Below are 17,261 nucleotides of genomic sequence, written 5' to 3'. Positions count from 1 at the left end.
TCTCTGCATTCCTTGCAACTTTTGCAGGATTTTCTACACACAATTCTTAAGGTTTGAATACACGTCCGCCGCGGGTCATATGACGCATCTCATCACAATGGTCATCTAACAATAGTAGCCCGTCCTCTTCCATGCGGACAACATACGGCTCTCTACCATCTTTTTCTTCAAAGTCTTCAGCTCTTAGCACATACGGAGCTGTCCTTGTATTTCCGGCACTGTCAGTCTGAAATACACAAGACTGAGAAGAAGATGACTCAGCAAATTCGTCGTCATCAAAGGAAATCACGTAACGCTCCTTCCTTTCTGCTGCTTCCAGCTCTCCTTTGTCAAACTTCATGACATAGGTTTTTTCAGTGGTAATGGCACAAATGAGGGTGGATGGGTCAAGTAACGGTTCCTCAGTGAATATGGCATTGGTAGTAGGAGGCATAGCATGGTGGTTAGGAAGAGGGTTCTGAGTGACATTTGGTCTCTCAACTGCCAGTTCATCCTTGTCGATCATATTCTGGATTGCATGTTTCAAGGCTAAACAGTTTTCGGTTAAATGCCCTGGACCTCTGTGATATTCACAGTATTGATCCATCTTCCAGAATGCGAGTAAGGGATTGGGTGGAGGTTTAATATCCGGGAGCCGGATCTTTCTGTCTTTCATAAGCCTCTTGAATATCATTGTTATAGGATATGGAAGATGATCAAATTTTCTGTCAAAGGTACCTCTCCTTGGTGCCCTTGCTGCTCCTGCAGTAACCCTAGCCACAGGCCTGGTGTAACTAACAGAGTGAACCTCCTTAGGCTGGACCATAGGCCTTTTACCTTCTCTAATCTCAGAAGAAACCTTGGCTCTCAAGCCTTTTCCTATGGCATCCTCAGTTTGAGTACCAGTCTTGATCAAATGATCATCAAAACTCGGGTAATGCTGCGGTGCCAAAAAATGAAAGTACTGAGGAGACAAACTCTTCAGAACTAGCTTTATCTGCTCTGATTCAGACATTCTCTGGCTTAGCTGAGCAGACTTGCGTCTCTAGCGCCTGATAAAGAAAGTGAAGGTCTCCTGAGGACCTTGCTTTAACTGTTTTAGGTCTCTCTTCGTGACCTCGATGCATGCTTCCATCGAGAACTGCTCTATCAGTTTCTCAGAAATGTCTTCCAGGGTTCTCACCTCTTTCGGCTTCAGCCTCAAGAACCACTTCTTGGCGATTCTTGTCAGAGAGATTGGAAATAACTGGGCCATCTGTTCACGGCTCAAACCATACTGCTGCGAGAGAATGATAAACCATCTCATGTGATTACACCGACACTCGGTTCCGTCATACTTATCATAATCAGGAGCTTTGAAGTTTGGAGGCAAAGAAACTGTCGAAGACAGTATCAGTTCAGAGACATCAAACTTCTTAGGCCCCTGGACTTTCATCTGTTCCATCTCGTGAGCCATCTTGCTAAACTTCTCAGACATTTCTTTTTCGAATTTTTCAAATTTCTCTTTTTCTTTATCAACCCCAGTAGCACAATATTCTGCAGCGTACTGCTCTTCGTCTAAATCAATCTCGAAAGGCTGGATAACAGGTCTACGTGCTTCCGGAGATGTAGCACGAGGAGGCTGAAGTAAGGGACTTCTAGATGCAGAAGCTTTATCACTCATCTGAGTTTTCATGTTTGCCATCTCTTCTTTCATTCCGGCCATGTCCCGGGTGAGATTCTTCATCATCTCTTGCATGCTCAACAGAAGGTCAGTTGGGTCGGCCATTTGGTTTACTTCAAAGGAATTTGAAGACTCTGGTGAAGAAGGTAAATGTACTGTGGATGACACAGGAGAATCAAAATGACGAACAAGTCTAGACACTGAGGTAGGTCTAGACCAGGTGGGCTTAGCTTGGAAGTCCTTTTTGGGAGCGATGGTTGCTATCTTTCAGAATCCTGATTGGAAGTTAACAAACTAGATTAAATGATTGACAAATGAAATAAGATAGTTTGCACCAATAGAAAGAAAAGAAAAACAAGCATCCTTTGTATTGATTATATTGGCCGGTTACAACGTTAGCGATTGGTTACATGAAAAAATGATGAAACCCTGAATTGCCAACTGTCTATAACATGTATCAAGTAAAATTTCTTTCTTTAAATTTTCATCTATAATGAAAACAGATTTACAATCTTTGACTCTGATTATATTCAAGTAAAACAAATGAAAACAATAAAAGAAATGACAATCTCGAGCCGAAGATCTTCATGGTTCACCAATTCGAGCTCTTCGATTTGCTGGTTCTCCAAATGTTCCTCCCTTTCGAAGCTTAGACATGAAAACAGATCTCCTCTCCATGATTTTGTCTCTCCAAGCAGCTACTATGGATACAATGAGATCAGGAGTAAGGTCTTCACAACAAGGTGGTGTGATAACCTTAGGGGGACACAAGATTCCAATAATCTGAGAAGGGAAACACAAAGGTGCATAGAAAGATGATTTTTCTAAACCCATAAGATGGACAAATGAATATGGGCAAGTACTGGTGATAATTTGTGGACATGATTGACTCACCCAACGAATTTGGTTTTCCCCTATGGTCTGCAACTAATGGTGCCATTCATTAAGCTGAGGTTGCTTAATCTTTGCCTTCCAGGAATGAAAACTCTTAAGGGTGTACTCAATGCGGTTTTGTGGCTGAAGGATAGTGAGTTTCTCACATAGCCACACATATAACAGCTTGGCACATCCGAAAAAGTTATCCTGCACCTTTTTACTAGCAATAAAGTCTAAGCCATAAAAGGTTTGAGCTAGCATTGTAGGGACAGGATTTCTCCCCTCATTTATCTGATCTACTATTGTCAACAAAGTGAAAGGGGCGGCACTAGAGTCTCTGCGAAGAACATGACGTGCAAAGACAGCAAATACTAAGGCATTACGTCGACACTCATGAAAACGAGAGTCAGTAGGATCGACGTTTTTAGAAAACAGTTCAATGAGGGCTTGAAATTGCACATTTTTCTCAGTTAAGCATGGCAGAGTTTTCACGATCTTATTCTTAAAAAGTTTGCAAAAAAAATCATGAGGGGAGTCTACGCTTGAAGGTCGGATCCAATGTCCCTCAGGAGGAAGCTCTAACAGGGCACACCAATCTTCAAATATAGGACAGAGTTGAAAAGACCCGAATCGGAAGATATGAAAAAAAGGATCCCAACATCCAGCAGCTGGTTGAAGAAATTTCCAATTTATACCGCGACTATTCAGATAAGTAAATGAACCGATGAAATGCTCAGCCACACTCCTTTCTTCACACCTCAGCGGAAAAGATTTAATAGTCTCAGCTATCCACTTGTCTAACAAATTGTTTGCCATGATCAGACCTGACACTAAGAACAAGATGATAAGGGAGGGAATATAACCTTTAAGTAAATAATAAGAATGAACTTGACAATCAAATATACAGGAAGGATACAATCTGGGACATTGAATTTTTCATCAAAGATGAGAGATAATCAAGAGATCAGACAATAGACCGCGGCCATAAAATGACAAAAGTAGGTCGCAAACCGGATCCAAATCTGGCGATGAATATCATCAACTGTGCGATCGAGAGGATCAAAATGATAGACCATGGTCATAGGGACATCAAATGAGCTATTGGCCAGATCTCAAGACACAACAGGCAAGGATCTAATCCTATTGAGCGATGTATACATAAGATGAATTTCTGATACAACAAAAAGGTGAAAACATAATCACAGGGTAACAAATAAATTGTGACCACGAGAAAAATATGTACAGGCCATTATCCTAGTGAAACTAGAAATATACAAATACAACTGATCAAATCGGAAGCTCTCACTAAAAGTGGGTCCTAAACTAATCAAAGCTATACATGGGGATCAAAACAAGGTAAACTTACTCCAAAGGATAGCAATCATGCTCAACATGTTTTGGATAAAATCCAGCAGCATAACGGCTATACGAGGAAGTCAAGGTCGAGACTAAGTAAACTGACTCTAAAGAATAGCAGTCATGCTCAAAATGTGTTGCGAAAAATTCAGCAGCATAACGGCTAAACAAGAAAGTCAAGGTAAGGTAAACTCATGGTTTAACTAACTCAAGAAATAGCGGTCATGCTAAAAAATATTCTGGATAAAATCCGGTAGCATAACGACGCTAGACAAGAAAGTCAAGGTAAGGTAAACTCATGGTTCTCCTAACTCTAAGAGATAGCGGTTATGCTCAAAATATTCTGGATAAAATCCGGCAGCATAACAGCTATATAAGGGATCCCCATAACTCAATCAAAGGTATATGAATAATGGTTACCAGAGAAAGGTGATCAACTGAAGGACTGAGTAAAGGTGAGAACATATAACAACGGGTCAAACCCTATAATCAACAGATCAAGGACTAAACTTGGCCAAGGCAATCAAAAGCCACTGACTAGATCTAGATCTGAATATGGAATGGATATAACCGATTGAATCGAATAAGGAACTCTAACTAAGAGGATGACCTTAATATATATAATTAGTATATATAGGTATATATACATACACACAAGTCCTAACCAGGGGTACCAGCCCTAATTCTAATCTAGTTGAGTCAATAAAATCTGGACTCAAGACTGACTAATGGTTGTACTAGGACCATGCTGTAGCCATGTAAAATGAGCTACTCTAGTCTACAAGTAGGACAAAGCTTCTAACTCTAGGCTCTACATGTGTAAGCAACACACGTTCGACCCTATATGAATGCAATATACTTATATAAACACGGGTACTTCCTAGTTGGATTTCACTAGGTCGGTAAGTATATACATAATATATAAAACAAAGTAGGGCTCTGGACTCAATCTATCGGGTACTATGCGTATGAACCATACTTAACATGTATAACACAAGTACGCCCCATGTTATACATAGTATGCCTCATTGCTCATCGGCTGCTGTAGACAAAAGTACGCCCAATGTCTACGGCTGCAGCACCGGCGCATAGCTTGGAAATAGATACAACAGTTCCGTCAGGGTAATGACTTCCCAGTCTGGTACGCACTGTATCTATCTTCGTAGACCCAAGAATAATGAAAAACAATGAAAAAGTAAAGAATAAACAATATGATAACATATGATGTGCAGTGTGTGAATCCCTTGTTTTAATTATGCACCTATCTGGTGCCCCTGGATTCTAACAATAGAATTCCCATTTAAAATTATTTTAGCTCAAAATTCTCCAAAGTTGGTAAAAATGACATTTTTATAGAGTTAGGCAATGTTTCAAGAACTCCCCAGCAGAGTCGCCAACCTGTGGACCCCGATCCGAGGACTGTGGGAGAACGAGTCCCTAACACCCTCTGGATCATCCACGTGTGAAGGAGAGCTCTACTAAGGAACTCTCAAAACGGATGCCACCCTCATAGCATAGCACGAGTGGCGATATAAAAAGAAAGGCTCGAAACCAAGACATACCTAAAATAAACTCAAAGTCGTCATCCATGGATATACCATGGAACCCTAAAATCAAATCCTTTGTGCAATGGATAACCAGAAATATAAATAGGCTCGTGCCTGGTGACGAATGGAGAAGGTCCGAAGAGCACCCCCAATTCGCCCGAGTGCGAACACTTGGTCTCTTATGCCATTTATTATTAACCTCAAGAGTTTTGGGCGAAAATCATGTGAAATGGGAACAAATATCCCCGAGTGGACGTCTAACTAATCATGCATGACTCGGGGATGAAATAATAAGCATACACAACATAAATGAAAGAAGCGTGTCACCTAAACATTGCTAGGTTATGTGTAACATGCCTACTGGCTAAGTTCTGGTGGGCAAACACATGCATGCTATAGCTAAAGGTATAAGGTCTACGCATGAAAGTAAGAAAACATAGCAAAACACACAACATAACAAAATAACAAATCCTAAGACTCTAAACGATTTAGCCCGAGTCCTCGGATGGTCTGATGTTCATCCAAAGAAGCCTACGTATCCCCGCCTCCACGAGAATCAAGGCAACGTAGTTCTTCGTACATATTCTAAACTATGATGCCTAAGACACCGAGACTTCTATCTTAGACTCGATCTAAAAGACCGGACTAGTTCTTAAAGCTTCTTCTACGATTATTTAAATTTCAGTGAATTGTAGATTTTAGGATACCCTATATGCCCTAACTAAATGCAGGTTAGCCCTAAGCTAATGCAGGTGGTTCCTACAACCTATGTGTAACCAGGCTGTATTTCCTAAGGAAAACAAAGGGTTGACTAACGCATCCTATTCTAGTCATCAGTCGGCGATGTGAATCACCCACTGACCGGACGGAGGCGCTCCTATAACTCTAGGACAAACCCCTAACTCTAAAACAAACACAAAGAAGCACACAACAAATCAAAGACGAACTCCTAACTCTAAAACTCTCTATCTAGGACAAACTCCTAACTCTAAAGGAAGATCTTGTTAAAAACAAGGTTTTGAAGAAAAAAGGTTAAAGCATTTATTTACAAATGGACTTGGGATGAAGATTCAAAGCTGCACTACGTACCTCGTGGAAGAGGATCAAGCCAACGTAGGGCGAAAAGAAACTTTCCTACTACGCTACAAAACTCAACACTTCAAAAGATTTAAGGCTTTTGATATTTTTTTTTATGTTTTTTATGTTTTAAATTTCTAATGTTTTTGAGTTTTATATGTTTTAACATGTTTTTGGATTTTAAAATTTTGATTTCACCCTTTTGGTCAAAGACCGGAGGGAACATACGAAGCAAAACCTTAGGGCCAAACCCTAGGGCAAATAGGGGAAACCCCTAACCAAGGTAAACTAATGATCAAGGATAAAGACAACGATCTAAAATCCCAAAAGGTAAAGCTCTAATGACACTGTACTAGTCCCTAACAAACAAGAGTGATGCCAACACTAAGGAGAAGCTCCTGAAAACAACTATAGAAAAGGGGGAAATGAATCAAAGACTCTCTAATACCGCTATCAAAGGACGAGTGGATCAAAGACTCTCTAACAATGCCATCCAAAGGACGAGTGAGCCAAAGGTTCTTTAATACTACAACTTAAAGGAGGAATGAGTCAAAGACTCTCTAATACTACCACTAAAAATGATAAATGAGTCAAAGACTTTCTAACACTCTATAAAGGGGGACAAATAAGACATAGCATGTCTTTTAGCTCAAAAGATAGACAAACTAGGGAGGTTCTATAAATGAAGCACTGTATGCCTCCATTGGGAAAAGGCGGGCTCTAAGCAACGAGGCTTTCTATCAGAGGAGAGCTGCCTAGCGAGACAAAGCGTGTCTCCTAGAATGGAACTCGCTAATAAGACCACAATGGTCTCCTAAATGAGGAAGAGAAACTATCATCTAATGGTTTCTAAAAGACTAGAGAAGTCTACTAAATAGAGAGGAGAACACTACTTGGACTAAGCCAGTTCCCTGAGGCTGGGCTAGCTCTATAGAGACATAAATTGTCTCTCTAAAGGGGAGGCTCTGACTATCGCCATCATTGCCCTCGATCCAATAAACACTCACTATTATCAATTAAAACGGAACTAAGATGAAAAGCCCAAACCAAAGCCGATACAACTCAAATGCTATCTCTATCACCTTAAAGGCTAGAAACTTAAAAAAAATAAAAAATAATAATAACACCACACTTAAAGAATAACCTATTTACCAATTCTAAATGGAACAGAAAAATGGGAAACCTGGTAGAATTTATTCATTTTCCAATCCTGCACAATCGTACTGAAATTATTCCTTATAGAGTAAATGAAATAAAAGGGGGGATGCTACTTATGCACATTGTAAGGATCAACCTCCTCATTACAATCCTATATTTAAAATATGCAAAACCAATGTATATGCCCATCAGCCCCACATCAAAATACAATTTTCAACATGAGCCTAGATACACTCATTTCTTGATCATAACGTAGTGCTTACCTAGCATATAAAACATGCTTCGTGAGAATTGTTCAAATAAAATATAAAGTGCACACTCAAACCAACAGCTGTTTAGGCAAATGAGCTTTTGAATATTCTTTTTAGAAATATGATTCAAGTAAACACAGAGAGCCATAACCTGTAATTGAGCATCTATAAGTTTTGGAGAATGAATTCAAAGGGTAACCATGAAATTTTAACACCTAACATTTACAACAGTATTACCATACATAGTGGTCATTCCAGAGTTCACACAGAATATGCAAAAGACTCCGCACAATTACACACATGCATGTACACTCTCACAGCCACATTCGTACATGTATTCCCCACAGCCATATGTATTTTCATAATCACATGTATTCATTCATATGTGCATGAACATGTATACAATAGGGGCTGAAGTGTTCCAAACAGGGGCTGATTTGCGGGTTGAAACTGTTCAAAACAGGGGGCTGATTTGCACTAGCAGTGACTAAACCATACGCTCAAAATGTGCACAAAACTGGGGTTAAATCATGGACAGAATTGTGCTGCCAGTGGCTGAACCATGGGCTCACATTGTGCCAAAACAGGGAGCTAACCATGGGCTGAATCCTGTGTGAAATTACAACATATGGTATTTTAAACTGAACTTAAAATACAGAGATCCTTATTAGAATGATGAGGTACGTATATCAGAACACCATAAAACACTTGGACAGTTTTTTTTTTTGGTTAAAATTTACCCTACACTATTGTACTCAAATTTTAATTTTCATAACAACTTTTTTTCACATCCATGTACTATTTGAAGCCCAACTACTGAAACTGATTGAAATAATATCATTAACATTTTTAACTATCATCAACGTTTCAATAGCCAAACTATGCACAAAAGGGACCTATACATAGTATTTTGAAAATGCTACCTTTATTATCAAGTCTCTGTATTCATACTGATTTATTCTATCCCCTTACACATAACAAAATATGAGAACCTCAATAACTAACTCACATAGATAATCATGGGGCTAAAATAAAAGTATCCATAACTTTGAAAACTGCAGAGAGCATTTACAACAAGATTTTCAATCTATACATTTGTGAAATCAAAACAAGGCAGGCAAACGACATCTGTACAATTTCATCTTAGTGAGAACACTCATATAGGCACACACACACTTATATGTACCTACAGTGTAGCAAACTTGTTAGCAAAGATATTTGGGAAAATCATGATTCAAAACAAACTGTTCATAAAATCTGAGAATCGGATATTCCTTGACGATCTTAATAAGAATCACAAAGATCAATTCCCATCTAATATCACAAAGGGAATTCACAGAATGGTTACATGCATACAAACAAGTGGTGTAAAAGAAAAATGTTAAAACTCTATTTAAACAGCCATAACCAGAAATTTAATAGCATCCAAATTTAGAGTGCAAATAGAGGTCCTTATGAAACGAATGAACTTATCCACGCGAGAGGACAACTCATGAGAATCAGCACTTCATATTAACATTTCCCATCTATTCATCCTTCTTTTCAACCAACACAATATCCATCCATGGAAGTATAACATGCTACAGACTTACAAAGTTACCTCTTGACTTATCTAATTATTCTACCAAAAGATCAAATCAAACAATGGATCATCCATGCAACATTATAATTTTCAGATCTACCAGAAACGCGATGAAAACAATAAAACTTAGAAAGGTCAGATGAATTGAAATCATGATTTAGAAAGTAATTAAGCCAAAACATTTTCACAGCCAGTAAACCACAACACCACTAAGATTACAAATCAAGAGGACATCTGATAAACATTTCTTAGCATACCTTTATTATAAACAAAAATAAAAAATAAGATGTAAGCCCAAGGGTCTACTCTCCAATCTTGTTTTGATGATTCTAAACATAATTTATTGTGTTTTTGAATACTAATCAATTTGCTTTGAAGTGTTGTGTTTAAGATAGGATTGATCATTGAAGAAATCAACACACAACATGGTCATGCTTGAAGATATACCCAACAAGAGTCAAAGGAGCTAAGTGGAGCTCACAATCATCACTCAAGCAAGCATACAAAGATGGAAGATCAATTGAAGACCAAAGCTAAAGAGGAATTGAAGGTTGCATAGGTATCATTGTACATCCCTTCTCTTTAGATTTTCAAGTCAAGGCAAAGTGTTTTCAAAATGGTTTTTCAAAGAACACCTAAAGATCTTTAAAGGTTTAGTGAATGATTATGTGGTGGACCAACATGTTGGGACCCTCATAAACATTCCAAAATTATCATAGGAGTTGAGTTCCAAAAGCCAAAAATCAAACAAGCAATAAAAACTCAAAATATGCTGATTTTTAGGCTTCTCGGAACTCCGAGCTCGGAACTCCGAGAGTTCCCTCGGAACTCCGAGAAAAGGTCCAGTAGCTTCTGGACATTTTCTCGGAACTCCGAGAAATGGTCCAGTAGAAATTTTATTTCATCTGGCCGTTCTCTCGGAACTCCGAGAATGGTTCTCGGAACTCCGAGAACCTCGCGACAGGTAAGAATATAGCCGTTGGGATTTGAATTAATTTGTGAAATTTGATATTTCCACCCCCAAACGGTCATATTCTCTTGAGGGATTATAAATACAACATCTAGAGGATTTTTTCCTCTCTCTTGATCATTTTGAAAACTTACTTGAGCATCAAAGAAAACTTGCAATCCATTTGTGCTTGATATTTTGTTTTCTTCCCAAACTTGCCTTGAACTTGAGAATCCATTGAGTTGGGATACTTAGAGCTTTCACTTGCAACTACCTTCATTGAAGAGCAATCAAGGGTCTACAAAGAGCATCAAGCTTTCAAGAAGAAGCCAAGCTATTCTCTTCCATATCTTGTATAGGTGGCTAGGGCATCCTTTCTTTTTAATACCCTAGAGAGCAACCGCTTAGAACTCGGCGGAGAAGGAGAGTCTTTGTAAAGGTGTAAGGGCATCCTCATTTAATATCCCTTGGAAGTGTAACCGCCTCGGAGCCGGGCATCGTGGAGGTCTCCAATAGTGGAAATCCTTAAGGACGATCTTAAGAAGAGTGGAGTAGGGCTTTGCCCGAACCACTATACATCGGTGTGTTCTTTCTTGTCTTGCACTTTCATTGTTGTTTTTGGTTTGGCATTTCATTTTGCTTTCAATTATATTTGCACTAACCAAATATTTAATTAAGTGAAGAAAAATTCCAATTAGGGTTCATAGGTAATTTTAAAAAGGGCTAATTTAGTGTTAAAATCAATTCACCCCCCCTCTTGAGTATTTCATAAGATTACCTCCTTTCTTCTTCGAATCTCCTTCTTGTCTTCTATCTCTCTCAGATCTGATTCCTTTCTCAGATCTCTTTCATTTCTCGACCAGATCTCCTTCTCTCTCTCTACTTGGAAACGAAAAATGAAAGAAAGACCTAGATCTCGCTCTAATTCAGATCTAGAATTTTTAAACCAGAGGTAGGCCAAGGAAAGAAGAAAATAACCTGTGAAACATAATTTCACCAGAGAAGATGAAGAAAACAAAGCAATAGAATGAGATCAATATAAAATTGAGAGAAGAAATCAACCAAAATAGGGTCGGAATCTATGGCAGATCGGAGAAGAAGAAGATGAAGAAGAGAAAAATTAGAATTAGAACATCCTTCCTCTCACTCTGTCACAAATCTCAGCTATAAGCCACAGATCTAAGCGATAAGGTCATGGATCTAGGGTTTGAGAAGGAGTTAGGGTTCAAGGTTAGGGCTAAGAGCAAAGGGAAGAAAAACTAAAGGAATGAAAACAAATTCCCGTCGGAAAATTGATCGGATTTTGATCGGAGAAGAAATCCAGAGGATTAGGGTTTTATGATTTAAAAAGCTTTTGAAACCAAATTTTGAGATTAAAAGTAAGAATAGAGAAAAAGAAGAACAGAGAAATCGATCGAAGAAAAACCTAATTGCCGGATTCCGGCATTGATTGCGGAGAAAGTGAAGGTCGGCGAGCTCTCTCTCTCTCTCTCTCTCTCTCTTTTCTCAGATTTTAAAACGGAAATGATTCTCCTCCACTCATTTTCTCTCTCTCTATTTTATATTAAAAGAAAAGCTACCGATATCGGCACTACTACAGTTAGTGGGCGCACGAATTTTGCTGCGCGTGCGAATCAGCCACGGCCCAGACGAGATTATGCACCCCCTAGCTTCGGACACCCCCCCTATTGCGGATAATTCACCCCGCTTCTCACCTGGATATTCCACTCTGCAGATAACTCACCCCCCCTTATACATTCATACCACCCCTCTTCCTCGGCTCGTCCTATTTGCCATTTCTCGGCAGATCTTGCCGAAACTTTACGCGGACCTCGGTGGGACCCTAAACTACCTCAGGGTTCAAATTTTGATCTCAATTCACTAATCTGACGAGGTTTTGCCCAAACGACGCGAACTTGGGTCCGGTCAAAATGGGGTGTCTACAACTTGCCGAAGTTCCATGGTCGTCTACAACCCGAAGAGTTTCTTGAATGGCTTAGTGCCATTGAGAAGTTCTTTGATTACAAGGAGACACCTGAAAGCCAATGTGTGAAGCTTGTGGCTACGCTTCGACATGGTGGGATAAGGTTCAAGAGATGAGAATCCGCAAAGGAAAGCATAAGATCTCATCTTGGGAGAAAATGAAGTCATGGCTTAAGGAGAAATTTATTCCTTTGGATTTTTCCCAAATTATCTTTTGTCAATTCAACAACCTACGCCAAGAATCCAAGAGTGTGTTGGACTACACCGAAGAATTCTACAAACTCATGACTCGTAATGATATTCAAGACGGTAAAGATCAACTTATGGCAAGGTATGTTGATGGTTTGAAGTTTTTCATTCGTGATGAGGTGGAAATGCAGCAATCATTGAGCGTCAATGATGCTTATCAACTAGCCTTGAAGGTGGAGGCTAAGCTTTCTCGTCGTGGTGCTAAAAAGTATGTGGATGTTCGTAGTTTCTATCATTCTTCCAAAGGTGAATCTTCACATGGTGGAGGTACAAAGTCAAGGTCCGAATATTTCAACAAAAATTCTACAAAATCAGCCCCTACACATCAAGTTGGAAATCAGCCCAATCGTCCCAACAATTCAAATGCTTGTTTCAAGTGTGATCAAGTTGTCCATCGTTTCAAAAATTGTCCAAAGAGGCAAGTAGTTGCCTTCGGTGATGAAGAAAATGATGATAATTTTGTTGATGATTCAAATCAGCCCATATATGATGAGGATCTTATTGACTATTCAAATCAACCCATACATGATGAGGAAGATGGCATACAAAATGAAGAAATCGAACCCGAAGAAGGAGAAAGTTGGTGATCCAAAGAGCACTTGCTACACCAAAGGTTGAATCCGATGATGATTGGCTTCGTTCCGATATTTTCAAGACTCGATGCAAATCTCATGACAATGTTTGCTCCATTGTGATCGATGGTGGGAGTTGTGAGAACATCGTATCTCATAAAATGGTGAACAAACACAAGCTCAAAACCGAACAACATCCAAAGCCGTATCGGATTGCATGGTTGAAGAAAGGGTATGAGAGTAACTTTTTTCTTTCTAAGAACGAATTTGATCAAGAGACCAATGATAATGGTAAATTCAATGGTCTACTTGTTGAAACTAATGAGGAGTACGAGGACTTGAACGGCAATTCAATGAATTCATCACCAAAGAAATTGGATCCGATTGCATATTAGGTGAACCGATGGATATTGAAGTGATGGGTGAATGGAAAAATATTACATCGATTTTTTCATCCAATTACATCGATCCATTTTTATTCGATCCTACATTGAAGCTCACAGTTGATGTTTATATATTCAAACATGTTCAAAATCTAGACAAGTTATCACTTCTTCATGGAGATTATGAAGCGGAGTTTGATCTTTGGAAGTCTCAATTGATGATCATTCTTCGATACTTCAAGGTTCAAGAGCGAGTTTTCTTGAACCAAGGAAGTTTAGCAAATTTCAAGATCGTGTGGATGCCCCTTTTCAAGTGCTTAAGAAAATTGGGGATAATGCATTCAAGGTTGAGCTCCCTCCAAATATTAATACTCACCCAACTTCAATGTTAAAGACTTGACAACTTATTAGGTAGAGCTTGATGAGAACTCGTGGGCTAGTTCTTTCTCACCCGGAGATAATGATGCAGTGCCAACATGGTAGCCATGTCATGCCTAGGTGATTTTGGTGGAGTTCCAAGGTGCAATCCCTCATTAATGTTATTGGCCCGTTTTGAACCTGATTTTTGAGCTTCTAAATGGAAGAATTATGAAATGTGGTAAACTACAAAGTTGTAGGTCTCTTTGAGATCTTTCCAACAAGTATTGGTGCTTGAAAATTGGACAAGAAGGTAGAAAGTTATGGCAGTTTTTGTGAACTGTGTGTGTGGGTTCCCAAAACAGTCAAAGTTAGTGAGTTTCAATACAATTAATGTTATGTTAGTCCCTAAGCTAGCTAGTGGAGGAGCTTGAACGAATTTGCTTTGGTTTTCTTTTATTTAAAGAGTTAGAAACCATCTTTAGAGGGGATTTTGATGTTGATAAACATGTAATTGATGGAATATCAATTGGGTTGAGCATTGCTCCCATTTTCTTCTTTTTCTCTTGTTGTGTTTTTTATTTCTATTTTTCTTCTTCTTCCCTCTTAAGCACCCGCATTATATACACAATTTATAAGCCTTAGAGTGCTGTTTTTAACTAAAAAGCAGCACCTAAAAGGAGTGGATATTTGTTTTAATCATGGTTTTTGAAAAATCAGATTTATGTGTATTAAATCTATACGATATATCAACTACTTCATTAAAAATCAGCATTTTACGTGTGTTTTGATGCAATATACCAATTGGTTTTAAGGAAAATAGCCCTTCATATGTTTTTAGATGATAATAGAGTATGAATTTTAGGGAAAAACATAGCTTGTGATGTGTTTAATGTAATGCACTTACCGTTTTTATAAAAACAGCCCTATGTAGATACATTTCAGATTATTAACATGATTTCTTAAAAATCAGCCCTTTATATGTGATATATATAGTGTATAATTATTTATAATAAGAATATTGCATTTATATATGATAATGAATCATATCAAGATTTTTTTTGTTAGAAATAAACCTTATGTGTCACATGATGAATTTTATGTTTAATCTTTAGAAAAATCAGTACCTAAGATTTATAAATTTAAAGTTTTGATGAGCCTGATAGAGAAAAAGATATAAATATGATATAATTAAGAAAGACATCTTTTAAGGTAAAAGGTTATACTTAGATTTAAGTGTTAGGAATAGTTTAGAAGTAGATTTATTAAGTAAAAACGAAAGGTTTGAGACGAACGAATTAAAATAAAGAGAAACTTTTAGCCTTGACCAATCTAACTGACACCTTGACATATAATATCTACAGACTTCACTTCGTGATTGATACATAGAGCTTTTCATCTTAATTCACCCTCGAAAATTCAAGGCAAGTGATAGTGGCTTTCATGGTAACAGTTACATAAATGGTCTTATTATTATGATTGCATTTCGTATGATTAGATTCTTTTCTAAATGGCTAAACTGGATAGCAAGCTCTGTTTTGATAAATTATTGAAAATATGGTAGTACACTAACCATGCAGGGGAAAGTAAAAGAAAAATCCCTCATGACAGAGAGGGAAAGAGGTACGTATAAAATCATGCATTCACATATAGGATACTATGGGAGGGAGGCCCATGGGAGACCCCCTTAGAGCCAACCTTGGGCGAGATGCCAAAAGCCACCCCGAGGAGAGCGTACGACATTGGGCCGGCAATGCATTCAGGTGGACCTGGTAGACAGGATGACCGATGAAATCCTACCTAGGTTACACCTAAATATGGGTGGGGGCCTAGATGGTCAAGATCAACGGCGGCATATAAATGCCATGAAATGAGAAATAACGGAAAAAGAAAATAAATGAAAGGGGGGTTAGAAATGCTGTATGGTCTTGGGGTAGCCTCATGCTTTTTAATTGTTGTATGCTTGCATCTTTGCATTTTTAAGTCTGGTCCCTATTTCTATTTCTATTTCTAGTTCTATTTTTATCTTTATTTTAATGAGTGGTTGTTTTGCTTATGCTAACCCTTTAAATCATAAGAAATAATTTCATAATGCAATCTCATTTAGTGGCTCTTACTTTGCGAGCTATTAAGGGATCTTGTTCAGCTTGTTGATGACTTCGTCACCACCCACAGGTTCTCTAGGTGTTAGCGATGGAGCTTTTGTCATGCAGAAATACACACTATAAATGTCACGAGATTGGGAGCTGGTTAGAGTGTCGAGCTATATTCAGTTATGGTGTTTTAGTTTGAGCTGCAGTTCAGCTTTATTTTAAATTCAATGGTATTTTTAGTATTGGATTTTAATATTGTAATTGACCATAAATTTCATAATGGTATAAGATTTGTTCATTTTATTTGGTGAATTTTCCTCATAAGATAAAATTGGTTAGTCAGCTTGTTTCCCTTTTGGGGTAGCGATTCAGGTTTTGGGATTTCGCAAAAAACAAATTATTTTGTCTAAAAATTTGCCCAAGTCCGGGTCATTACATTACAAGTTGAAGCTCACACAAAAATTATTTCAAAGAAGATTACAAGTAAAGCTTAATCCACTCTAAAAAGGGTTTAATCAAGATCAACGCACAAATGAGGTGGAGAGAGAGAGATTCAAGGCAAAGAAGGTTTGCAAATGTTTGTATAGGCCTTAGATATATTGGAAAATCTTTTTCTTAAGTTAAAATCAAAACTAGCTGTTACAGGGGTAAAATCGTAATACTTTGCAACTTTTAGAACTCTAACGGCAATATTTTCCATGTTCCCGGGACCTTCACGGAACTTTGTGTGATTCCACGGAATTCCGTACCTTAATTCCATATTTCAGTCGCTTTCTTGTAAAACTCATATCTCTTTCGTTTCTTATCGGATTTTGACGTTTTTGTATTCGATTTGAATGGAAATGAAGAGATTTGTCTGTTAAAAATATTTTCAAAAATATTTAAAAATATTTTGGACCAGTTATGATAGGATTTATATGTTAGATCCATTTTTCAAGTGCTAATTTCATCTCTTTCCATTTTGAAACTTAACTTAGCACTTGGGCTTTGGGGGCACTTGATTTTGGGTCACTTTTGAAAGCATTTTGGAGTATTTTTTTTAGTGTGCCTTGATCGAGAATAAATCCAAGAGAGAGGGAATACATTCTACCATTCTTAATGCTCTCTTGAACTTTTCTTGAGCCATTCTTCATTTGATCTCTGTTTTAGCGCTTGGTTTGCTTGTGGGATCTTCCATTCGAGCTTC

The 17,261-nt window shown here is 38.1% G+C and overlaps 1 protein-coding gene across 5 annotated transcripts in view; it reads left to right on the top strand.

The window, feature by feature from the left end:
- The window catches only part of LOC143860431 (protein VAC14 homolog), a 98,693-nt gene extending 82,315 nt beyond the window's left edge, over positions 1–16,378 (top strand). Inside the window, exons 12-13 of one of the 5 annotated variants that reach the window (XR_013239709.1) lie at positions 9,881–10,048; positions 16,158–16,378. Coding sequence is in view for 3 of the 5 variants with exons in the window: in XM_077371073.1 (XP_077227188.1) it covers positions 15,350–15,371 (22 nt within the window). In the remaining 2 variants the exon portion in view is untranslated. Of the gene's footprint in view, positions 1–8,370; positions 8,588–9,867; positions 10,049–15,349; positions 15,407–16,157 lie in introns of those variants that run through there. The other 4 variants (XR_013239710.1, XM_077371073.1, XM_077371076.1 and 1 more) reach the window with 4 other exon arrangements.
- The last annotated feature ends 883 nt before the right edge of the window (positions 16,379–17,261 follow it).

The sequence above is a fragment of the Tasmannia lanceolata genome, unplaced genomic scaffold (assembly GCF_043159265.1).
Source record: "Tasmannia lanceolata isolate RefF3 unplaced genomic scaffold, GAP_Taslan_0.1 ptg000037l, whole genome shotgun sequence".
NCBI classification, from domain to species: domain Eukaryota; kingdom Viridiplantae; phylum Streptophyta; class Magnoliopsida; order Canellales; family Winteraceae; genus Tasmannia; species Tasmannia lanceolata.
Note: the sequence above shows the minus strand (reverse complement) of the source record. Positions and strands in the feature narration are given on the sequence as shown.